We start from the raw sequence: 26,309 nt of genomic DNA on the forward strand, positions 1-26,309 counted from the left end.
CAGGCAAGGTGATCCCATCTCACCACTGCTATTTTTATTGTCTATGGAGCCCCTGGCTCAGGCAATTCAACAATCGAAAGAAATTACACAAATATCTCTCAATCCTACAGATCATGTGATCTCATTATACGACAACAATATATTACGTTTATTGAGACAATCCCTCCCAAAAGCTTCATAGACAAATTCAGGTCCATAAAATAAAGTTAGAAAATTCAAGTTATAAAAATTCAAGTTATAAAATAAATTGAACAAAATCTGCTCTACTGCCTATCAAGATCCCGAACCATCACTACATATTTAAATATTTGGGAATAGATATATTTCAGAACGCTCAAATCAATTCAATCCAACCTCAGTAGATGGACTAATATCCCAGTTGCTTTAACCTGCAGAATATATATTGTCAAAATGAATATATTGCCACAGCTTAATTAATGTGTGTAGTTCAATGCTTCTCTTGTCTTCCTCTTCTTGCTTTTGGGATAAAATCCATAGTGTGGTTTCAAAACGTACAGTACCAATCAAAAGTTTGTACAAACCTACTCATTCAAGGGTTTTTCTTTATTTGTACTATTTTCTACATTGTAGAATAATAGTGAAGACATCAAAACTATGAAATAACACATGGAATCATGTTGTAACCAAAAAAGTGTTAATCAAATCAAAGTATATTTTATATTTGAGAGTCTTCAATGTAGCCACCCTTTGCATTGATGACAGCTTTGCACACTCTTGGCATTCTCTCAACCAGCTTCACCTCAACCAGCTTCACTCTTGGCTGCTTTTTCTTCACGCTGCGGTCCAGCTCATCCCAAACCATCTCAATTTGGTTGAGGTCGGGTGATTGTGGAGGCCAGGTCATCTGATGCAGCACTCCATCCTTCTTGGTCATATAGCACTTACACAGTCTGGAGGTGTGTTGGGTTATTGTCCTGTTGAAAAACAAATTATAGTTCCACTAAGTGCAAAGCAAATGAGATGGTGTATCGCTGCAGAATGCTGTGGTAACCATGCTGGTTAAGTGTGCCTTGAATTCGAAATAAATCACAGATCATCTGTTCACCTACTCTGCATTTATTTGGGCTGCAATGTCTGAGGCTGGTAACTCTAATGAACTTATCCTCTGCAGCAGAAGTAACTCTGGGTCTTCCTTTCCTGTGGCGGTCCTCCTGAGAGCCAGTTTAATCATAGCTCTTGATGGTTTTTGCAACTGCACTTGAAGAAACTTTCAAAGTTCTTGAAATTTTCCAGATTGACTGACCTTCATGTTTTAACCACTTACTCCTACCCGACACGCAGGCGTCCCATCTAGACATCTGGAAATGCAAATGCGCTACGCTAAATGCTAATAGCACTCGTTAAAACTCAAACGTTCATTAAAATACACATGCAGGGTACTGAATTAAAGCTACACTCGTTGTGAATCCAGGCAACAAGTCAGATTTTTAACATGCTTTTCGGCGAAAGCATGAGAAGCTATTATCTGATAGCATGTAACACCCCAAAAGACCCGCAGGGGACGTAAACAGAAATAATTAGCATACTCGGCGCTACACAAAACGCACAAATAAAATATAAAACATTCATTACCTTTGACCATCTTCTTTGTTGGCACTCCTAGATGTCCCATAAACATCACTATTGGGTCTTTTTTTCGTTTAAATCGGTCCATATATAGCCTAGATATCGATCTATGAAGACTGTGATCAAGGAAAAAAATTGCGTTTTATAACGTAACGTCATTTTTTTTAATGAAAAAAGTCGACTATAAACTTTCACAAAACACTTCGAAATACTTTTGTAATGCAACTTTAGGTATTAGTAAACGTTAATAAGCGATCAAATTGATCACGAGGCGATGTATATTCTATAGCTGTACGTCTGGAAATAATGTCCGGGTAAATCTCAACCAAAATATCCGGTCGGAGACCGGAAGAAAGGCGCTACCTTGTGTCCGTTTGACCAAGAAACAAATCGTAGGCAAATGACAAGACTGTTGACATCGTGTGGAAGCTGTAGGTATTGCAACCTCGGCCCCATTTAATGTGGTTCACATTCAACAATGGGTTCTAGTGGCGCATGGATATATTTTCGCATTTTCAGTGATCAGGTTTCCTGCGCTTTTCGATGAAACGCACGTCCTGTTATAGTCAGAGCCGTGATTTAACCAGTTTTATAAACGTCTGAGTGTTTTCTATCCACACATACTAATCATATGCATATACTATATTCCTGGCATGAGTAGCAGGGCGCTGAAATGTTGCGCGATTTTTAACAGAATGTTCGAAAAAGTAGGGGGTAGGAGTAACAGGTTAAAGTAACGATGGACTGCCGTTTCTCTTTGCTTATTTTTGCTGTTATTGCCATAATACGGACTTGGTCTTTCACAAAATAGGGATATATTCTGTATACCACCCCTACTTTGTCACAACACAACTGATTGGCTCAAACGCATTAAGAAGGAAAGGAATTCCACAAACTAACTTTTAACAAGGGACACCTGTTAATTGAAATGCATTCCAGGTGACTACCTCATGAAGCTGGTTGAGAGAATGCCAAGATCGTGCAAAGCTGTCATCAAGGCAAAGGGTGGCTACTTTGAAGAATCTCAAATATAAAATCTATTTTGTATAACACCCTTGGTTACTACATGATTCCATATGTGTTATTTCATAGTTTTGATGTCTTCACTATTATTCTACAATGTAGAAAATATTAAAAATAAAGATAAACCCTTGAATGAGCAGGTTTGTCCAAACTTTTGACTGGTAGGCCTACTGCATATGGCAAAGTAAGCTATAGTGCACCCTGGTAGAGGTGGACTGATTTATCCATTAAACAATGTAACTAGGCTTTGGTACTATTATTGCTCACAATTGTGCACTCCTATTATTATCCACTCCTTAATTGTCCAGTGTTGGTGATCGCGTACCCACAGAAGCTGCTTCTTCTTGCGTCTGGTTGATTGGAGTGGTCATCTGCTGCAATAGCCCATCCATGACAAGCACCGACGAGTTGTTCATTCACAGATGCCGTTCTGCACACCACCGTTGTACTGCGTCGTTATTTGGCTGTTAGTGGCATGATGGTTATCTTGCACGATTATTGCCATTCTCCCTCGACCTCTCATCCACGAGCTGTTTTCGCCCACAGGACTGCCGCTGACAAGATGTTTTGTGCTTGTCACACCATTCTTGATAAACCCTAGAAACTGTCGTGCGTGAAATGCACAGGAGGCGGGAGACTGATTAGCAACCCTAGTTGCTAGGTGGAGTGGGAAGGGGTGGGAAACATGGTTTCCAGGAGTGGGGGAGGTTGGGGCTGGAGGCACACTTTTTTTCCCTTTTTTTTTCTGCTTGTATTGAATTCATCACTTAAACTCTGTATGTACTTGTGGCAGCCTATGGATACATGTTTTATAAACATATAATTTTAAATGGATAATGTATATAGTGTTTTGGAACAAAACGGTTAAAATATGACTGTCAGATTGATTGCAATAGTATAGGAGATTGTGTGTGCTCTATTCATTCTATCTTCAACATGCAGTTCCAGATGCAGCCCTGCTATTAGTTGAATGCAGCCAATCTGATAGTTTCAGAAAAGTAGTCACTTCCTGAGATCTGTATTCAAGTATTTTACAAAAGTAGTTACTTTCTGTGAACTTTATTCAAATATACTGAAAAAAATATAAATGCAACATATAAAGTGTTGGTCCCATGTTTCATGATCTAAAATAAAAGATCCCAGAAATTTCCCATACACACAAAAAGCTTATTTCTTTCAAATGTTGTGCAGAATTTTGTTTACATCCCTGTGAGCATTTCTCTTTGCCAAGAAAATCCATCCACCTAACAGGTGTGGCATATCAAGAAGCTGATTAAACAGCATGACCATTGCACATGTGCACCTTGTGCTGGAGACAATAAAAGGCCACTCCAAAATGTGCAGTTTTGTCAATGCCACAGATGTCTCTAGTTTTGAGGGAGCGTGCAATTGGCATGCTAACTGCAAGAATGTCCACCTGAGCTGTTGCCAGAGAAATGAATGTACATTTCTTTACCCTAAGCCGTCTCCAATGTTTTTTCAGAGAATTTGGCAGTACGTCCAACCGGCCTCACAACCGCAGACCACGGGTCAGCCCAGGACCTCCACATCCGAGATCCTGAGGCCCATTGTCTTGCCATTCATCCTGGCGCCCTCCCCTCATGTTTCAGCACGATAATGCATTGCCCCATGTCGCAAGGATCTGTACACAATTCCTGGAAGCTGAAAAAGTCTCAGTTCTCCCATGGTCTGCATACCCACCAGACAGGTCAACCATTGAGTATGTTAGGGATGCTCTGGATCGACGTGTACGACCACCTGTTCCAGTTCCTGTCAATATCCAGCAACTTCACACAGCCATTAAAGAGGAGTGAGACAACATTCCACAGGCCACAATCAACAACCTGATCAACTCTATGCAAAGGAGCATTCTATTCCTCAGCACTGCATGAGGAAAATGGTGGTCACACCAGATACTGACAGGTTTTCTGATCCATGTCCCTATCCCTTTTTTTAAGCTATCTGTGACCAACAGATGCACATCTATATTCTCAGTCATGTGAAATCCATAGATTAGGACCTCATTTATTTATTTCAATTGACTGATTTGCTTATTTGAACTGTGACTCAGTAAAATCTTTGAAATTGTTGCATGTTTCATTTATATTTTTGTTCTGTGTAGTTTTTAAAAGTAGTCACTTTCTGAAATCTGTATTCTACTAGTTTTAAAAAAGTAGTTATTTATGGGGATTCAAATAGTTGTTGTCACCTCCAAAGTAACTATTTGTTCCCCCGGAATAGTATTTTACTTTCCACAAAGCGTAGTTAAAACTATAGTTATCCCAGGTCTTGTTTCAGCTATGGAAGCAGTAAGTCATGAGGGCACTGGTGTGTGACATGTCATGTGAGTAATCTGTCCTGGGAACAACGTGCCTGAGAGGTGATGTCCAACTCAGAGATAGAGAAAGAGTTGGAATTTTTCAGCATTTTGAAACTGGCAGGACTCACTATTTTATGACATAGTTTACACTGCCCTCTGTTGGTGATGGGAGAGCATCTACAGTGCATTCAGAAAGTATTCACACCCTTTGACTTTCCCCCCATTTTGTTGTGGAACAAAGTGGGATTAAAATTGAAAAACATTTTTTTTTGTCATTTTTGGTCAACGGTCTACACAAAATACTCTGCAATGTCAAAGTGGAAAAAAAGTGCTAACATAAAAAAAAAACAGTTTTTTTTTTAAACAAACACTAATATACTAATATCTTGATTATAATAAGTATTCAACCTCCTGAGTCAATACATGTTAGAATCACCTTTTGCAGCGATTACAGCTGTGAGTCTTTCTGGGTATGCCTCTAAGAGCTTTCCACACCTGGATTGTGCAACATTTTCCCATTATTCTCAAATGTATTTTTTCACACTCTGTCAAATTGGTTGTTGATCATTGTCAGACAACCATTTTCAGGTCTTGCCATAGATTTTCAAGCAGATTTAAGTCAAAACTGTAACTCGCTAACTCTCTTTCTATAACTTCTCTTTCTATAGGATCCTGTGCTTAGCTCCATTCCATTTATTTTTTATCCTGAAAAACTCCCCAGTCCTTAACAATTACAAGCACACCCATAAAATGATGCAGCCACCACTGTGCTTGAACATATGGAGTGTGGTACTCAGTAATGTGTTTTATTGGAGTTGCCCCAAACATAACGCTTTGATACATTTTCTGCTGTATTTAGTGCCTTGTTGCAAACAGGTTTTGGAATATTTGTGTTCTGTACAGGCTTCCTACTTTTCACTCTATCAATTAGGTTAGTATTGTGGAGTAACTACAAGGTTGTTGATCCATCCTCAGTTTTCTCCTATCGTAGCCATTCAACTCTGTAACTGTTTTAAAGTCACCATTGGCCTTATGGTGAAATCCCTGAGTGGTTTCCTTCCTCTCCGGGAACTGAGTTAAGAAGGACACCTGTAACTTTGTAGTGACTGGGTGTATTGATACACAATCCAATGTGTAATTAAATCTACCAATAGGTGCCCTTCTTTGCGAAGCATTTGAAAACTTTGTGGTTGAATCTTTGTTTGAAATTCACTGCTCGACTGAGGGACCTTACAGATAATTGTATGAGTGGGGTACAAAGATTCAAAAATCATGTTAACTATTATTGAACACAGTGAGTCCATGAAAATTATTATATGACTTGTTAAGCACATGTTTATTTTATGTTAAAACTATGGTCCCAACTGAAATTCCATTTATTATTTTACATTTTTAAGTTTCTGTCAAAATCTAAATCACAATACAGAATGTTATGCCTAAACTCCCTGTCTCTACTCCACCTCAGGTCTGGAGTCAGGTTTCGTCACTCTGCCCCGTCTCTCCCGCTCAGCGGAGCGTCAGTCGCAGCAGGGAGGCTCTAACTCCTGTACCCCCAACACCCACTGCGGCTCGCTCACCGACGTCTCTGCCCTCCTGTCCTCCTCCGCTGACCCGACCCTGACCTCTGGCCCCAGTCACATGACCCGGTTCGACTCCTTGTCCTCCATGGCATCCTTCACATTCGACCTGGGACCCTCCCTCATGAGCGAGGTGTTCGGGTTGATTGACAGCCCTAATGGCCACCTAGAGCCCAGCCACGCCTGGGAGGCAGAAGAGGTGGAAGAGCCAAGCGGCTCTGCGATTGGGTTTGCAACCAATGAAGGCTCGGAGATGGACTCGGAGATGGATGCCACCACTGCCTCATTGGTGGATTCTCTGCTTCGAGAGGACTGTAATAGCAGCAGGAAGAGTCCATATGGGATGGAGTGGGAAGAGGAGGAAGAGGAGGCTAGGAGAATGGAGGTGAATGGAGGTGAGCAGCATCTTAAAGGGGCAGTGCCTGATTTAGTTATGGGCTCCCCCTCTAGACAGAGGCCTGCTATGGAGAGTGAAAGGTTCCAGGGTTCCACTGATGTGCTGGGGGTGCTCTATGGGGTTGGAGGGCTCCTGAAGGGGCAGCAGAGGATGGATCTGGAGGGAAAGGTGACCATGTGCCAGACCATGAAGAAAACCCCTTACATCTGCATTACACCTGATGAGGAGGAGGAGGAGGAAATCAAAGTCTGAACTACAATGACAGCCTCAATTGTGTTTAACTAGAATTACCTACAACAGATGTCCCACTGGGCACACACTGGTTGAATCAACGTTGTTTCCATGTCATTTCAATTAAATTACGTTGAACCAACATGAAATAGACGTTGAATTGACGTCTGTGCCCAGTGGGTTGTGATTCTTGGTTAATTCCTTGTAAAGTTTTGTTTTAAGAAACTGGCTCTATTGACCTGACTCAGCTTTGAACCCTTCTTCATAAATGTCAAATATTCCTTTCAGAAATGTAATGTTATGTCGTCAGGAGACTCACTTAAAGACTTTGATTGTTCCCAAATTATTCCCAAATTCACCCAAATGTAATGGAAAGTATGTTTGTTGAAAAACTCATTGAAAGATTATGGATGCTGAAAGTTCCCCAAGCAAACATGCTGTATGGAAGGAGCTAGAACAGGCTAATAATAGCAAACTACATGTCCTTTTAAAAGAGGTCACTGGAACCAGTGGAGAACAAAGAAATAAAGAGATGGGGTAGAAAGTGTGAGAATGTGGTTGGGCACAGAGGAGTTACCATGGAAACTATAGGAGGTTGGTGGCACATTAATTGGGGAGAACGGGCTCGTGGTAATGACTGAAGTGGAATAGTATCAAATACATTAAACACATCTATTTGCCATCCATGCCATCCATTTGTGCCGTTCCGGCCATTATTATTAGCTGTTCTCCCCTCAGCAGCCTCCTGTGATGTAAACACTAAAGACATGGCTCAACAGTGTGTAAGTCTGTTAACAGCTGGTTAAAAATATACTGTGTGGACTTCCTGAGACAAATGCTCAGTGTGACTTCATATAACTATTCAAGGCAAAAGGCAGGACACGAAGACAAAGTAGTAGCGGTTTCAACCCAACTTCATCTTTCCCTCACCACCAACCAGTCCCATGGAAATGAACTACTCCAAGAGAGAACTCTTAGCACGTGATGTTAACTTCAGGAAAACAATACTCTTTTGCCTGAAGATTACACCCAAGACAAACACTTAATTTTTGCTTATTCTACCGATACAGTATGAAGCACAAACCATGAGAAATTCACTCAGAAATTAAATTGAAGATAATTTTGTACAATGTAATAATCACAAGTATAATGTTGTTACAGTATGTTTGTTAATTCACATATTTACATCATACCCCATTTAGACATGTTTCCCAAATTCATTATGGGTCTAGCTAACTCTCATCTTGCTTTTCGATAGGATAGTCACCTGCTTGTCTGCTATTCTGTCAACCAATGGTTGAATCCTATTTTTAGACTATATTAAGAAAAACAGTGTCCCCCATCCGCATCAATGTGCTGCTATTGATACCAATGATATTTCTATAATGATAAATGAAATAAAATGTTTTTAATAAGCATGGGCATTAATACTTTATTTACATGTCTGAAAACATTCATACAACTGTGATACAAAACATGCACTAAAGAAATCACAACATATAATGCATGTATGGTAGCTCTCAAACTACAAAGCACTTTTTCTCTAAGAGTTGAACTGGCTGCAAAAGCACAATACATCTCTGGCCTTGATATGCAACCCAAAGCAGGTTACTCCAAATGTCAGGTTACAGTCAACATTTGTACCTAAAGCGTAAGAACACTTCTTTACACAGGCTTAGATAATACACTATACACTACATGACCAAAAGTATGTGGACACCTGCTCGTCAAACATCTCATTCCAAAATCATGGGCATTAATATGGAGTTGGTCCCACCTTTGCTGCTATAACAACCTCCACTCTTCTGGGAAGGCTTTCCACTAGATGTTGGAACATTGCTCCAGGGACTTGCTTCCACTCAGCCACAAGAGCGTTAGTGAGGTCAGGCACCGATGTTGGGTGATTAGGCCTGGCTTGCAGTCGGCGTTCCAATTCCTCCCAAAGGTGTTCGATGAGGATGAGGTCAGGACTCTGTGCCGGCCAGTCAAGGTCTTCCACACCGATCTCGACTGTATTTCTGTATGGTCCTCACTTTGTGCACGGGGAAATTGTCATGCGGAAACAGGAAAGAACATTCCCCAAACTGTTGCCACAAAGTTGGAAGCACAGAATCGTCTAGAATGTCATTGTATGCAGCAGCATTAGGAATTCCCTTCACTGGAATTAAGGGGCATAGCCCGAACCATGAAAAACAGCCCAAGACTATTATTCCTCCTCCACCAAACTTTACAGTTGGCACTATGCATTGGGGCAGGTAGCATTCTCCTGGCATCCACCAAACCCAGATTTGTCTGTTGGACTAACAAATGGCGAAGAGTGATTCATCACTCCAGAGAAAGCGTTTCCACTGCTCCAGAGTCCAATGGCGGCGAGCTTTACATCACTCTAGTCGACACTTGGCATTGTGCATGGTAGTCTTAGACTTGTGTGTGGCTGCTCGGCCATGGAAACCCATTTCATGAAGCTCCGGACAATCAGTTATTGTGCTGACGTTGCTTCCAGAGGCAGTTTATAACTCTGTAGTGAGTGTTGCAACCAAGGACAGATGATTTTGACGCCTTACGTGCTTCAGCACTCAGCGGTCACATTCTGTGAGCTTGTGTGGCCTACCAATTCGTGGCTGAGCCGTTGTTGCTCCTAGACGTTTCCACTTCGCAATAACATCACTCACAGTTGACCTTGGCAGCTCTAGCAGGACAGAAATTTGATGAACTGCCTTGTTGAAAAGGTGGAATCCGAGGCCATGTTGAAAGTCACTGAGCTCTTCAGTAAGGCCATTTTACTGACAATGTTTGACAATGGAGATTGCATGGCTGTGTGCCTGATTGTATACACCCTGTCAGTATTTTTATTTTATTTCACCTTTATTTAACCAGGTAGGCCAGTTGAGAACAAGTTCTCATTTACAACTGCGACCTGGCCAAGATAAAGCAAAGCAGGGCAACAAAAACAACACAGAGTTACACATAAACAAATGGGTGTGGCTGAAATATCCAAATCCACTAATTTGAAGGGGTTCACATACTTTTGTATACAGTATATAGTGTATCTCTACCCCCTCACTGCGCTATAGAGGTCACCTGTTTGCTTTCCAGTACTGGGGGCTTGGGAGGTGGGATTTGGGGTGGCCTAATTGCACCCTTTTTGCTTAAGGTCTTCTTCAGGACTGGAGCAAGGGGCTTGGGTGTAGGTTGTAGCTGGGTTTTGGGTGTCTCTGCTGGTGCTAGAGGTGCTGGGGCCCTGGGTTTGGAGTATGTAACGACCATCTGCTCTTTACTCTGGATGGGCGGCATGTGTTGAAGGAAGGATTTCCTCGCTGTGAAAAGAGAAAAAGGAGAAAGGGGTGTTGAGGATACGTTTAGAATACGTATTTTGGGGACTATAGATGTTATATTAGAGTATTTGGGGTATGTATTTACAGTGCCTTTGGAAAGTATTTAGACCCCTTGACATTTTGCACATTTTGTTATGTTACAGCCTTATTCTAAAATGGATTAAATAAAAACATTTCCTCATAAATCTACACACAATACCACATAATAACAAAACAGGTTTGTAGACATTTTTGCAAATGTATTACAAACAAAAAACTCAAATAACTTATTTGCATAAGTATTCAGACTCTTTGTTATGAGACTCGAAATTGAGCTCAGGTGATTTTTGTTCAACTTGATTGGAGTCCACCTGTGGTAAATTCAATTGATTGGACATGATTTGGAAAGGCACACACCTGTCTATATAAGGTCTCACACTTGACAGTGCATGTCAGACCAAAAACCAAGCCATGAGGTCAAAGGAATCGTCCATAGAGCTTAGAGACAGGATTGTGTCGAGGCACAGATCTGGTGAAGGGTACCAAAACATTCCATCATTCTTAAATGGAAGAAGAAGTTTGGAAACACCAAGACTTTTTAGAGCTGGCCGCTTGTCCAAACTGAGGAATCAGAGGAGAAGGGACTTGGTCAGGGAGGTGACCAAGAACCTGATGGTCACTCTGACAGAGCTCCAGAGTTCATCTGTGGAGATGGGAGAACCTTCCAAAAGGACAACCATCTCTGCAGCATTCCACCAATCAGGGCTTTATGGTAGAGTGGGCAGACAGAAGCCACTCCTCAGTAAAAATGCAAAAAAAAAACATTTTGTTAACCTTTATTTTACTAGGCAAGTCAGTTAAGAACAAAGTCTTATTTACAATGCCAACGCTGGGCCAATTGTGCACCGCCCTATTGGACTCCCAGTCACGGCCAGATATGATGCAGGCTGGAACCAGGGACTGCAGTGACACCTCTTACACTGAGATGAAGTGCCTTAGACCGCTGTGCCACTCGGGAGCCCCTCCAGGCACATGACAACCTGCTGGCACCTAAAGGGTTCTCAGATCATGAGAAACAAGATTCTCTGGAAACCAAGATTGAACTCTTTGGCCTGAATGCCAAGCGTTACGTCTATAGGAAAGCTGGCACCATCCCTATGGTGAAGCATGGTAGTGGCATCATGCTGTGGGGATGTTTATCAGCAGCAGGACTGGGAGACTAGTCAGGATCGAGGCAAAGATGAACAGAGCGAAGTACAGAGAGATCCTTGATAAGAACCTGTTCCAGAGTGCTCAGGATTTCAGACTGGGGCGAAGGTTCACCTTCCAACAGGACAACGACTCTAAGCACACAGCCAAGAAATGCAGGATTGGCTTCCGGACAAGTCTCTCAATGTCCTTGAGTGGCCCAGCCAGAGTCCGGGCTTGAACCCGATCTAACATCTCTGGAGAGAACAGAAAATAGCTGTGCAGTAACTCTCCCCATCCAACAGACAGAGCTTGAGAGGATCTGCAGAGTATAATGGGATTAACTCCCCAAATACAGGTGTGCCAAGCTTGTAGCATCATACCCAACAAGACTTGAGGCTGTAATCGCTGTCAAAGTTGCTTCAACAAAGTACTGATTAATGCGTCTGAATACTTATGTAAATGGCATATTTCAGGTCATTATTTTTTTTATACATTTGCAAAATGTCTAAAAACCTGTTTTTGCTTTGTCATTATGGGGTATTGTGTGTAGATTGATGACGAAAAAAAAACAATTTAATCAATTTTATAACGGGACTGTAACCAAACAAAATGTGGAAAAGGTCAAGGGGTCTGATTACTTTCCAAGGGCACTGTCTATCTACTTGAAACTAGAAGTGTGGGTTGTGGTAGTGCAACAGTTTTTTTATCAGGACAGTTTTGTCATTAGAAGATGTTGGTTATTTTAGCCACTGCTGCTGGGGATTGTGGCTTCCTTGTACTAAAATGGGGCAGTGGTTTGTCACTTCTGCTGGGTGGTCTATAACACAACGTGAGTGCTCTGAGGGACTTTAGTACTGTCTAAGTAAGTATTGTCTTCACTACTGTCTAAACATTAGATGTCGTTAGCTAGCTAGCACGAGTTATGTGCTTTACATTTGAGTAATTTAGCAGATGCTCTTATTCAGAGGGACTTACAGTAGCGAGTGCATACATTTGAATACTTTTTCATACTAGCCCCCCATGTGAATCGAAAACACAACTCTGTCGTGGACGGCCACCTACGTTTGTATGGTGAGGTGATCTTCAGTGTAGCTCTGGGGGAGTCCGGTGGGGCCTCTAGGATGGGTTCTAGTGAGCCCAATTCAGGGCTCTGCTTCTGGGTCGGACTGCAGACAGACACTGGTGGTGGGGAGGGAACCAGGGTTGGGCCAGGTGCCAGTTTGGGGTTGGGTAGTGGGGATGGGTTGTGGACCAGTGTCGGGCTTGGGACAGGGGACGGGCTCTGGGTATGGACTGGGGTACGGTTAAGTGGGGTTGAGCATGGTGGGTCTGAGGCAGGGTTCCCCCAGGTGGTGGTTCTACGACTAATGGAGCCTGACTTAATGATGAAAAAACCTCCACTGTCCTGAGATGCTGAGCTGTGGAGGAGACGGTTGGTGTTAGATAACACACTGTTATAATAGAAAGTGAACATACATCCTGTTCAGTCTGTGCCTGTGGTACCTGATTGTTTTACAGAGAGAAGCATGAGAAGAGGAAGAGGAAGCGCATGATGAAGAGGAGGAGGTCATTCTGACAAGGTTCTCTTTCCCAGACTCTGAAGTTTGAGGTTCTAACATTTTCAAATCTGGGACCCCAGGAAGCTCAGGAATCTCAAAGTCCACCTCTGGAAAGGAACACAACACAGGCCTACTTTGAGAAACCGTGTTCCATACAAAATACATAGACCTACGTAACATACAGTTCAACATAGTGAGACAAAAATAAGTGAATTAATAAAAATACTATCCAAAGGTCATAAGGGGTTCAAGCAGCCCTCTCAGTTATCTAGTAGCTAACTTCCACACATTTCATGCAAATCAACTCATCCCTAAAAAAACTCACTGCTCCTCCCTCGAACACACAAACATCACATTGAATGTGGTACTGTACCTTCATGAAACAGGCTGCTGGAGTGTTGTATGAGAGGCTCAACCACCGCCACCACCTGGACGGAGGAGGCAGATGCCATGTCCAACAGTGCTGCCTCCCTGAAAGAGAGGGAGAGAGGTTGATGGAGAGATGTGAAGAGAAAAATGTATGATGGTACCAAAATGGACAGGGGAGAGGGAGATTGAAAGGAAGAAAGAAAGAAAGAGAAGCGGGATGAGGGGTGAGAGATGAGAAAGTGAGACAGAAAGAGAGGGAGAGAGAGAAAGAAAGAGAAGCGGGATGAGGGGTGAGAGATGAGAAAGTGAGACAGAAAGAGAGGGAGAGAGAGAAAGAAAGAGAAGCAGGATGAGGGGTGAGAGGGAGATTGAAAGGAAGAAAGAAAGAAAGAGAAGCGGGATGAGGGGTGAGAGATGAGAAAGTGAGACAGAAAGAGAGGGAGAGAGAGAAAGAAAGAAAGAGAAGCGGGATGAGGGGTGAGAGATGAGAAAGTGAGACAGAAAGAGAGGGAGAGAGAGAAAGAAAGAGAAGCAGGATGAGGGGTGAGAGGGAGATTGAAAGGAAGAAAGAAAGAAAGAGAAGCGGGATGAGGGGTGAGAGATGAGAAAGTGAGACAGAAAGAGAGGGAGAGAGAGAGAGAAAGAAAGAGAAGCGGGATGAGGGTGAGAGATGAGAAAGTGAGACAGAAAGAGAGGGAGAGAGAGAAAGAAAGAGAAGCGGGATGAGGGGTGAGAGATGAGAAAGTGAGACAGAAAGAGAGGGAGAGAGAGAAAGAAAGAGAAGCGGGATGAGGGGTGAGAGATGAGAAAGTGAGACAGAAAGAGAGGGAGAGAGAGAAAGAAAGAGAAGCGGGATGAGGGGTGAGAGATGAGAAAGTGAGACAGAAAGAGAGGGAGAGAGAGAAAGAAAGAGAAGCGGGATGAGGGGTGAGAGATGAGAAAGTGAGACAGAAAGAGAGGGAGAGAGAGAGAGAAAGAAAGAAACACACAGGTTAAAGTCAAGTACTAAAAAGCACAGAGACATAGCTAAACAGACATAATCAGATTAATAACAATCATGTAACAATAGAAAGTGACACCAGGAACAACATTGAGACAGGGCAATTATGACAGACTAATAGAGTGGTTCTGTTTCATCTCTCTGTCAGTATGTCAGTAGTACCCACCCCTCCATACGAGGCCACAGCAGGTTGGGACCCAGTACTATGGCAATGTTACTGGGACTCATCCTGTTAACTGACTGCTGCTCTGACAGGCACGACAGGAACTGTACCAGGTACCTAATAGGGGGGGGGGAGAGAGAGAGAGAGAGAGAGAGAGAGAGAGAGAGAGAGAGAGAGAGAGAGAGAGAGAGAGAGAGAGAGAGAGAGAGGAGAGAGGAGAGAGAGAGGAGAGAGAGGAGAGAGGAGGGAGGGAGGGAGGGAGGGAGGGAGGGAGGGAGGGAGGGAGGGAGGGAGGGAGGGAGGGAGGGAGGGAGGGGAAGCACATACAGTGACGTGTATTCATCAAATCAAATCAAAGTTTATTTGTCACATGCGCCGAATACAACAGGTGTAGACCTTACCGTGAAATTCTTACTTATGATCCCTTAACCAACAATGCAGTTCAAGAAATAGAGTTAAGAAAATATTTACTAAATAAACTAAAGTAAAAACATTTTATCAAAATGAAAAAGTAACACAAGAAAATGACATAACAATAATATGGTTATATACAGGAGGCACCGGTACCGAGTCAGTGTGTGGGGGTACAGGTAAATTGAGGTCATTTGTAAAGTGACTATGCATAGATAATAAACAGTGAGTAGCAGCAGTGTAAAAACAGAGGGGGGGTGTCAATGTAAATAGTCCGGGGTGGCCATTTGATTAATTGTTCAGCAGTGTTATGGCTTGGGGGTAGAAGCTGTTAAGGAGCCTTTAGGTCCTAGACTTGGCGCTCCGGTACCGCTTGCCGCGTGGTAGAAGAGAGAACAGTCTATGACTTGGGTGACTAGAGTCTTTGACCATTTTTTGTGCCTTCCTCTGACACTGAATAGTATATAGGTCCAGCCACATCATATTTGGCTTACATTGGTTGGACTAAATAGTTTTGGGCATTTTTGGCATAGATTATTAGATGATGCTGAAATGTTGAAGTTGAAATGACGCTGGAATAGTGAAGACAGCTCCTGTTTTCTTTGCGACAACTCTCAATGGTTCTAAATCTATAGTTGTTTAGTAGTTTGAAAATGTCAGAAACATTACCTTGCTTGACCATGTTACATGCAATATGTTTTGTGGACTTCACCGGACAGATGTTGCTCTCCGGGTTTTGTAATGAAACAAATGTGTGGTTGAATTAGTTCTGCCACTGTGTCTTCGTATTGTCTCGACCTTAGGCCTATATATCACGGTGCCAAGGCATATGAACTAGCAGGTCATAGCAACGCAATGATCACAACACATAGTTGTAATATGGCTAGCGAGATATTCACAATCATACACCCTGCATCATTCTTGAGTTTTTACAACTTCACACAGGAATCGGTCAAGATCTGAGAGAGCTATGGGTTACAGAGATATGGACATACCGGAGGTTGTTGTAGTTTTCTGATGGTAACTTCTTCAGCACAATTTTAAACTGCTCAAGTTTGTCTGTCAATTCTTTCTCCCTAAATAAAGAGGGGAACAGACAGACATTTGAAGAGCAGAAATTAGAGGGGAGCGAAATCATGTAAAGACACTGTATGCTGTTAAGATGTAGACCAATCAAGGACCTTACCCTGCTGCTTGAAACCAATCATTGTAGAGTTCAAAGGTCATGAGTGGTTCAGGCAGCTCTCTCAGGTAGCTTTTCAAAGCCCCTACATGGATAAAAGAGAAAATGCTGCTTAGTGCCTATGCGTTGTTTAACTGTCAAGTAAAGATATTTGAAACTTGAAAACCTTGAATAAGGGGTACTGTCAACAGGGACGGTCCCTCTGACCTGCGACTGCATGAGGGTCAGTGAATTCACTGTGGTTCACGACCCCTCCATCCAGACTGCTCTTCAGTCTCTTCACTACCGAGGCTGCTGCTGCCAGACGAAACAGACCCTGGGAGAGAGATGTAGAGAGATAGAGATAGACAGATTTGATCCAAGAGGGCAAACATTATCGTAGATTGGCTACAGTCCTTTCACCTGCTTAGTTAATTAATAATATCCCATTCACATGTATACCATGTAGTAGATTAATAATCCCAGTCCTCACCTCCTCTCTCATGCCGGTGTGCAGCAGCATGTGAACACACTCCTGGATGGGAACAGCGATCTCCCTGCCACTGTTGTACAGATGAGTCAGCAGGGGCTCCCCGTAAACCTTCCCCTTATAGTTATTCTCCTGGGAGTCTGTGTTAACACACATACTGGTGACACACTGGACAAATCCTAGGCAAGTGGGTGCTACACATTGGATAGGGGGGGGGGGTTACTAATGTACACTAAGTATGGCCTGGGTATTTTAATTGCAAATACACACACACACACACACACACACACACACAGACACAGACACACACACACACACACACACACACACACACACACACACACACACACACACACACACACACACACACACACACACACACACACACACACACACACACACACACACACACACACACACACACACACACACACACACACAGTACATACATACATACATACACACAGTACATACATACACACACCCTATTCACCTGTTTGACTGTCTTTCAGCTCACTGATATTTCGTTCGAGGAAGTCATGGGAATTCTTATGATGTTCTGCTTGTAGTTCCAGCAGCTAAGGAGAGAGCACAACCCAGACACTTATCAATTATAATTCCTAATAGCTAATAGCACATGATAATTAACGGAAGTACAGCTTGAAAGGGAGGACAATTAGTAGGCCACACTCACACGAATGAAGTAGTTGGCATAGTCATCTTCTTTAGTGGCAAAGTGATACAGATCTGCAGAGTATTGGTCCTGCAGGGAATGTACAGCCACACAAAAAGTTAATACTGTATGTTAGAGGCTGAAACTACTGCATTAAACAACAAAGTGTCTGAAACAGTAACATCCAACACCATACAACACCTTGATGCTCTCCAGTTTCCTCCAGGCCTCCTCCACCTCCTCTTTCAGCCCATCCTGCTTTGCCTGAGGTCCCGTACTGGCCTGGGACCTGAAGGGGCAAAGTCATTCATGATCAGAAGCCATAAAAAGTCAAAGAAAGGACTCAATGGAGATACTGACGAAAGGTAGTTATTATATATGTATAAATGAACTGTGTACTGTCTGGAGCATATAGGATCTGTCAAATACAAACACACAGAATGTGTGACCCACTTGTTGCGTGCATTGTGCCAGTCCATTGTGAGTTTGGCAAACTGCTTCTTGTTTTTGAGAATCTCTGGAAGGTCTTCCTACAGATAGTGTACATATGTCATTACATCTCTCACTAAAGCTTCACTAAAGCTCCAGTAGATTACTAAGAAAGGTGCGTCCTTTGTTTAAAAATAGCCTTTTGGCCTTTATACAGATTACAACTTCTCAATTGAAAATGAAACCTTGTTCAAAGTATCACTCTTCCTTAAAAAAGTCCTGCAAAGCTGGTTACAATTCCAATATTATCTACCAGAAAATACAGAACAAATATTACAACCAATATTATGGTTCAACTCAAATATACTGATTGATTAAAAAAACATTATGGATTTTGTAAAATTTTATTATATTTATTACAAATATTATGAATAGGAACGGTGTAGTTATGTCACATATGCAGCTATCGAAAATATATGGAAATGTTTTCTCAATCCAAAGTTTTACTGATTGCAGCATTACCTCAAAAATGGATGAGTCAAGTGGAAGGTGGAGAAGGTAGGGAATTGTCTGTCTGCCATACTGTATATTAAAGACCAAAATTGGCTGAAAAAGGTTGGCATATACAGTGCCTTGCGAAAGTATTCGGCCCCCTTGAACTTTGCGACCTTTTGCCACATTTCAGGCTTCAAACATAAAGATATAAAACTGTATTTTTTTGTGAAGAATCAACAACAAGTGGGACACAATCATGAAGTAGAACGACATGTATTGGATATTTCAAACTTTTTTAACAACTCAAAAACTGAAAAATTGGGCGTGCAAAATTATTCAGCCCCCTTAAGTTAATACTTTGTAGCGCCACCTTTTGCTGCAATTACAGCTGTAAGTCGCTTGGGGTATGTCTCTATCAGTTTTGTACATCGAGAGACTGAAATTTTTTCCCATTCCTCCTTGCAAAACAGCTCGAGCTCAGTGAGGTTGGATGGAGAGCATTTGTGAACAGCAGTTTTCAGTTCTTTTCACAGATTCTCGATTGGATTCAGGTCTGGACTTTGACTTGGCCATTCTAACACCTGGATATGTTTATTTTTGAACCATTCCATTGTAGATTTTGCTTTATGTTTTGGATCATTGTCTTGTTGGAAGACAAATCTCCGTCCCAGTCTCAGGTCTTTTGCAGACTCCATCAGGTTCTTCCAGAATGGTCCTGTATTTGGCTCCATCCATCTTCCCATCAATTTGAACCATCTTCCCTGTCCCTGCCGAAGAATAACAGGCCCAAACCATGATGCTGCCACCACCATGTTTGACAGTGGGGATGGTGTGTTCAGGGTGATGGGCTGTGTTGCTTTTACGCCAAACATAACATTTTGCATTGTTGCCAAAAAGTTCCATTTTGGTTTCATCTGACCAGAGCACCTTCTTCCACATGTTTGGTGTGTCTCCTAGGTGGCTTGTGGCAAACTTTAAACGACACTTTTTATGGATATCTTTAAGAAATGGCTTTCTTCTTGCCACTCTTCCATAAAGGCCAGATTTGTACAATATACGACTGATTGTTGTCCTATGGACAGTGTCCCACCTCAGCTGTAGATCTCTGCAGTTCATCCAGAGTGATCATGGGCCTCTTGGCTGCATCTCTGATCAGTCTTCTCCTTGTATGAGATGAAAGTTTAGAGGGACGGCCAGGTCTTGGTAGATTTGCAGTGGTCTGATACTCCTTCCATTTCAATATTATTGCTTGCACAGTGCTCCTTGGAATGTTTAAAGCTTGGGAAATCTTTTTGTATCCAAATCCGGCTTTAAACTTCTTCACAACAGTATCTCGGACCTGCCTGGTGTGTTCCTTGTTCTTCATGATGCTCTCTGTGCTTTTAACGGAACTCTGAGACTATCACAGTGCAGGGGCATTTATACGGAGACTTGATTACACACAGGTGGATTGTATTTATCATCATTAGTCATTTAGGTCAACATTGGATCATTCAGAGATCCTCACTGAACTTCTGGAGAGAGTTTGCTGCACTGAAAGTAAAGGGGCTGAATAATTTTGCACGCCCAATTTTTCAGTTTTTGATTTGTTAAAAAAGTTTGAAATATCCAATAAATGTCGTTCCACTTCATGATTGTGTCCCACTTGTTGTTGATTCTTCACAAAAAAATACAGTTTTATATCTTTATGTTTGAACCCTGAAATGTGGCAAAAGGTCGCAAAGTTCAAGGGGGCCGAATACTTTCGCAAGGCACTGTATATCGAAAAATATCATTTGAGGACAAAAATATTGACAGCTGCGCCATACACGTTGCAAAAATATCTGGGAAGAGATTTTCGATGTATCGATTCCATGCACATGGTGTATGAATTGATATAGAAAACAACGCTTCATTCAACATTGAGGTTTTCAGTTGAAATTATGAAACATAATTCTTGCCACAAAGAGAATGTTATATATATGGGACATACAACAATCTCAGCTCTGCATATTTTGTTGTGAAGAAACAGAATCCTTAGATAATTTATTTTGGTTTCTGGCTGAAAAATCACAACATTCTTTTAAAATGATCCCTACAAATAGCAGTGTTGGGCAATTTGGAAATCCATAGTCATTCAACCAATCAGCAATATAATAATAATCTTAGGGAAAATGTTCCTCTTTAACTCACAATCTGTGGATACTGTGCGATTAGAAAGGTTGAAAATGAATGTAAAACATCACATCACAGTTGAAAAATACATGGCACGTGGATATCAAAAGAGGATGTCTACAGAGATAGGTGGGACGGGCTGAGAGTAGCCCAAAATGTCATGTGTATAATCCAAAAACAATATCTTTGTTGTGTAATTATTGTGTGTAAAAGTACCATCCATGTATGTCAAATGTGTGTAAAATGCAAATGTAACAAAAAAGTGTAAAAAACTAAAATATAAAACAAAATGACTGTTGTCCTCAGAAGAGGGGGGGGCAATAACATTTTTGAAATAATAATATATATATATTTTTTAAATTATTCATATGTAATACTACATAATCACAAACTTAAATTGTTATCCAAAAGTGTCTGAATAACTCTTGCTAATGCAGCCCTTACCTCACTGAGTTTATTGAGAGGTTCCAAAACCTCCTTCTCCAGCTTCAGCTCAAAGTCAGACAGTGTTGCGGCCAGATGACTCTCCATGAAGCAACACATCTCCAATACTTTCCTATCAGAGAGGAAATAGACTAATTGATTCATTGATGAATTTTCAACTGATCATTTGGATGATTGAATACATGGTTTGGTTACTTAAAGTACCTGATAGAAGAGTCTGGATCAAAGTCTTTAAAGCTCTCAGCCATGCTAACAGAGAGCAGCATGAGAGGGAGTTTTTTCTGGAGAGAGAGATCATTTTATATTGATAATCATAATAGAATGACTTCAAGTCAAGGGTCAGGGGTGAAAGGTGAAAGAGTATAGACTTTACCATTCTTCTCTCTGTGTCCAGCCCTAGTTGACTCTGCAGACAGCCCAGTAGCTTCTTGTGAATAACCTGCGCTGCCTTCTTGGCTGGCTCCACCCGCTGCTCCACCTTAGACCAATGAAAATGACAGATATAGAGCGTATCTTATGTTCACACTGAGCTAGGTACAAGTGTATTCACTGAGAAATATTTTCACGTAGTGAAATGAGCCACCACTGTCACCCTTTATCATCAGCCTTAACTCACCATAACCAGATCTTCTGTGAGAAGATCTGTGGCATCCTGTGACCTATTAATAATGTTAAAACAGGCTTTCAGGCAATATTTGTGTTACAGTGTGTTGCAGTCTTATTTGGCAATGTTATTGGTAAGTGGAGTGTGCCAATACAGTATATTTTGCACTATGCTTCTTTGACTAGAATACTGACATTACACAAAATAAAATAAACAGTAAGGCACATTTCCGCATATGATCAAATGCAACATTTTTGCTTAACGTTTCATTCATACATCTATGTGCTTTTATGAAGATAGAAAACATTTAGGCTACGAGGACATTTATATTCATAGCCACATCCATCGTAAAAACAAATAGATGACAATAGTGCTCATGTCGACTCCGTGTATTTTTCCCCCAACTCCTATGGTGGTGCAGTCTGCTAAGGTTGTGAGTTCTAATCCCACACGGGGCAGGTATTTTTTGTTTTCAAATCCTTTATTTACAATATTCATCCCTTGCCCACATACTTATAATTCTGATAAGTGAAAGTATACCTGTGAGAGAAGTTGCCCTGGTAGTAATGTCACGCCCTGGTCTTAGTATTTTGTGTTTTCTTTATTATTTTGATCAGGCCAGGGTGTGACATGGGTTATTTTATGTGGTGTGTTTTGTCTAGGGGTTTGTTGTAGGTAATGGGATAGTGGTTAGTGGGGTTGTCTAGAATAGTCCATGGCTGCCTGGAGTGGTTCTCAATCAGAGGCAGGTGTTTATCGTTGTCTCTGTTTGGGAACCATATTTAGGCAGCCATATTCTTTGAGTGTTTCGTGGGTGATTGTTCCTATCTCTGTTTGTACCAGATAAGGCGATTTAGGTTTTCACCGCTCGTTTTTTTTGTGTTGGTCGTGTTTATCTTTTAATAAAGATGAATCAAAAATAACCACGCTGCATTTTGGTCTGCCTCTCCTTCGACGGAAGAAAACCGTAACAAGTAACTATGTTTTTAAACAGTATCCAAGAGCAATCTTTGAGTTAATTTGACCATTGGAAAAAGAGCTACTGTGTAAATATTGCAACGCAGGTTGGATTCATTTAAGGTGATAATTACACTGTTCCTACCAACACAATACTACATTAGAAAGATTATATTTTCTGTCCAGAGCTGTATTTGCTCACAATGCACATCATTTTATGATAAAAGCGTGCCAGTGGACTGGTAAGTATGCTTTAGTGAGAAAATGTTGGGATCAATTGCAACTGTGTTTACCCATCCCCCCCCAAATCAATATTTATGAGTAATTCCCTCCAACCCACAACTTCTCACTTGAATGCGTTTTATAAAAATTGGATAGCGGTTGGGTTATGCTGAAATTGGGGTTGAGAGTTATCCTTTAAAGTTAGAGAGTAGAGGCTACTGCTGTGGGCTGAAACCAGGCCAGAGAAGGGGGGGGGGGCTGTTTTAGGGGACTTACAGGTGGGATGAGTGAGTGAGTGAGGCAGAGAGAGAGTGAGAAACAGAGGGAGAGAAAGCAAAAGAGAATGAAAGAATGGCAATGAAATTTCAGCAGCATCTGATAGAGAGCAGTGTTACATCAGTGAAACAGCTGCAGTGAAGACCAAGCATTTTGTAACAGTTTTTTTCTTCTTCAACTAAACAAAAGCCCTTAGGTGTCTTTCTATTTGTGTGTATTTGTATAGTTAAGGTCACAGTCAGTTATTCTGAACAAAGTGAGAATAGTGTAGGTAGGGGCTCCTTTACTGTGGTTAGAGCTCTGTTCTGGTGCAGCCGCCCTGTTAATTACCAGGGATTATTAATAGCCTGAAACACGTCAGTGGCATGGAGGCCTGCAAACACACCACTTCCATGGTCTGTTGCAACCTGCTGCAGACACGCTCAGCTATCAGCCAGGGTAGCATGGGCATCAACAACCCGACGTGGGCATCAACAACCCGACGTGGGCATCAACAACCCGACGTGGGCATCAACAACCCGACGTGGTTATCAACAACCCAACATGGGCATCAACAACCCGACGTGGGCATCAACAACCCGACGTGGGCATCAACAACCCAACATGGGCATCAACAACCCGACGTGGGCATCAACAACCCGACGTGGGCATCAACAACCCGACGTGGGCATCAACAACCCGACGTGGTTATCAACAACCCAACATGGGCATCAACAACCCGACGTGGGCATCAACAACCCAACATGGGCATCAACAACCCAACATGGGTATCAACAACCCGACGTGGTTATCAACAACCCGACGTGGTTATCAACAACCCAACGTGGTTATCAACAACCCGACGTGGGCATCAACAACCCGACGTGGGCATCAACAACCCAACATGGGTATCAACAACCCAACGTGGTTATCAACAACCCGACGTGGTTATCAACAACCCGACGTGGGCATCAACAACCCGACGTGGGCATCAACAACCCGACGTGGGTATCAACAACCCGATGTGGTTATCCAATTACATTATTTTTGCTGATCTGAAGCATAATACACATACATACAAATATACAGATTGGCTTATGTACATGGGACATTACTGGATCAAAGGACATTCAGTTTACTCTCTAAGGTATAGGGGAATCTCAAATAAATTTGTATTTGTCACAAGTTTCATAAACAACAGGTGTAGAGTAACAGTGAAATGCTTACTGACAGGCCCTTCCCAACAAGAGAGAAAAATAATAACATGAGGAATAAATACACAATGATTAACGATAACTTGGCTATATACACAGGGTACCAGTACCGAGTCCATGTGCAGGGGTACGATGTAATTGAGGTAGATATGAATCTTGTGGGCGGGGATGTGCCCTCAAGATAACAATTTAACCCCCCAGAGTCATATATTTAGAGAGTTTTGCTGATGTAGTTACTGCATTATCAATCAAATGTATTTATAGAGCCCTTTTTTACAACAGCAGTTGTCAAAACTGCCTAAAACTCCAGAGCAAGCAGTGCAGAGGTAGAGGCACGTTGGCTAGGAACAACTCCTTAGAAAGGCAGAAACTTAGGAAGAAACCTAGAGGACCCGGCTCTGAGGTGTGGCCAGTCGTTTTCTGGCTAATGTATTTATTGTACATGACATTTCAACATTCTATGGTAGCCATGTTAGCTCCCCATTGACATGACATGGACAATATTTAAACAATGCTATGTAACCGAATGTCTAGAATTAGAAGAATATTCTAAATTCTAAAAGTTGGCCTAACTCTCTTAAATATATGGCTCTGCTGTGTCGTCATGTCACAGGCCACACACAAAGACATGATGCACGTAATCTTGCCGTGATGCCATTCAAAATAATTATTCATTGTTATGACTGTTCTCTCACTCATGAAGATGAAACATTACAGTCATCCACTATTCGCACTACACCATGGAACCCTGTCTGCTTCACTCTTCCTCCTACTTTCATACCAACGGTGGCATGATGATCATGAACTCTGTGGTTGTCCTCAGACACCAAAGATACTCTGTCCTTTGCAGAAGTCAGATGACTTTACCACAGGAAGCTGCTGAGGGGAGGACGGCTCATAATAATGGCTGGAACGGAGCAAATGGAATGGCATCCATGTGTTTGATGTATTTGACACCATACCCCTGATTCTGCTCCAGCCATTACCATGAGCTCATCCTCCCCAATTAAGGTGCCACCAACCTCCTGTGGACTCTACCAAACAGGCTCCCCACTCACCAAAAGCTTGTCTAAAGGTTCTTCTTTCACCCACAGATGCTCATGATGAAAATAACTAAGATTAGAACGTAGAATCAGACTTTAGAGTTTAGATTGTCACAAAACTTGATAGCATTGGTTAGAAGTACAGTATTTCACCATTTATTCTCCATTCTATGCAGTTAGTTCCAAGTTCTTTGAAAATAACTATTGTATTAGAACTGAAAATAAATAGGCTATTGTATTTTCACAAATGTATACCCCTCCAAAAAAACAAAAAGTCCAAAATGGCACATGAAAGTACTTACTTCCCCACAGAGCCAAGCTGCTTCAAGAGGTTGAAAGATTTCAGCATGGTTGCATAGGAGTCAGCCCGCCTCTTACAAATGATCCCTCTGTCTTGACTCCAGCCAGGTCCTCAGTCATGTGTTGCCAAGTCAGTGTCTGTATTATTTCGTTGAGCAGACAACACTGCAAGTGGTTTTCTTCAGTGTGTGTTGTTGGTGTGATGTTCTGTCATCCAGCAGTATACGTTCTTGTTTTGAAAATGTGCTCTGTGACTGTGTTCAACCGCCACTCAGTCACACAGAGCTCTAAGAGAAGAGGAAGTTGCCTCAACTGAAGCAGCAGCAGAGGAAGAGGGGTTTTTCAATATCAATGTAAAATAATATATACAGTGAATTTGGAAAGCATTCAGACCCTTGACTTTTTCCACATTTTGTTATGTTACAGCCTTATTCTAAAATGGATTAAATAAAAACATTTCCTCAAATCTACACACAATACTCATAATGAAAGCAGGTTTGTAGACATTTTTGTGAATGTTTTCTTTATTTTGACTATTTCCTACATTGTAGAATAATAGTGAAGACATCAAAACTATGAAATAACACATATGGAATCATGTAGTAACCAAAAGTGTTAAACAAATCAAATTATATTTTATATTTGAAATTCTTCAAAGTACCCACACTTTGCCTTGACAGCTTTGCCCACTCTTGGTATTCTCTCAACCAGCTTCATGAGGTAGT

At 41.8% G+C, this 26,309-nt stretch overlaps 2 protein-coding genes across 3 annotated transcripts in view; one reads left to right on the forward strand and one right to left on the reverse strand.

Moving 5' to 3' along the window:
- Positions 1–8,551, forward strand: part of LOC118402978 (cdc42 effector protein 1-like) — a 29,738-nt gene extending 21,187 nt beyond the window's left edge. For both annotated transcript variants that reach the window (XM_052478075.1, XM_035801389.2), the window contains exon 4: positions 6,396–8,551. In XM_052478075.1, coding sequence (XP_052334035.1) covers positions 6,396–7,156 — 761 coding nt within the window. In that variant the 3' untranslated portion in view covers positions 7,157–8,551. The remainder of the gene's footprint in view (positions 1–6,395) is intronic.
- Positions 8,552–25,859, reverse strand: LOC118402977 (SH3 domain-binding protein 1). Its single transcript, XM_052478072.1, has 18 exons — positions 25,587–25,859; positions 21,606–21,648; positions 21,363–21,467; positions 21,194–21,270; positions 20,990–21,101; positions 17,921–17,997; positions 17,669–17,756; positions 17,489–17,557; positions 17,288–17,372; positions 16,798–16,934; positions 16,533–16,641; positions 16,329–16,410; positions 16,138–16,218; positions 14,735–14,848; positions 13,573–13,670; positions 13,144–13,306; positions 12,703–13,058; positions 8,552–10,452 (listed from the first exon to the last, which is right to left on the reverse strand). Exons 1-18 carry the CDS (start codon positions 25,631–25,633, stop codon positions 10,196–10,198), a joined length of 2,100 nt encoding a protein of 699 aa, XP_052334032.1. The 5' UTR covers positions 25,634–25,859; the 3' UTR covers positions 8,552–10,195.
- Between the last annotated feature and the right edge of the window lie 450 nt (positions 25,860–26,309).

Source organism: Oncorhynchus keta, chromosome 24 (assembly GCF_023373465.1).
Source record: "Oncorhynchus keta strain PuntledgeMale-10-30-2019 chromosome 24, Oket_V2, whole genome shotgun sequence".
In the NCBI taxonomy this organism is placed as follows: Eukaryota; Metazoa; Chordata; class Actinopteri; order Salmoniformes; family Salmonidae; genus Oncorhynchus; species Oncorhynchus keta.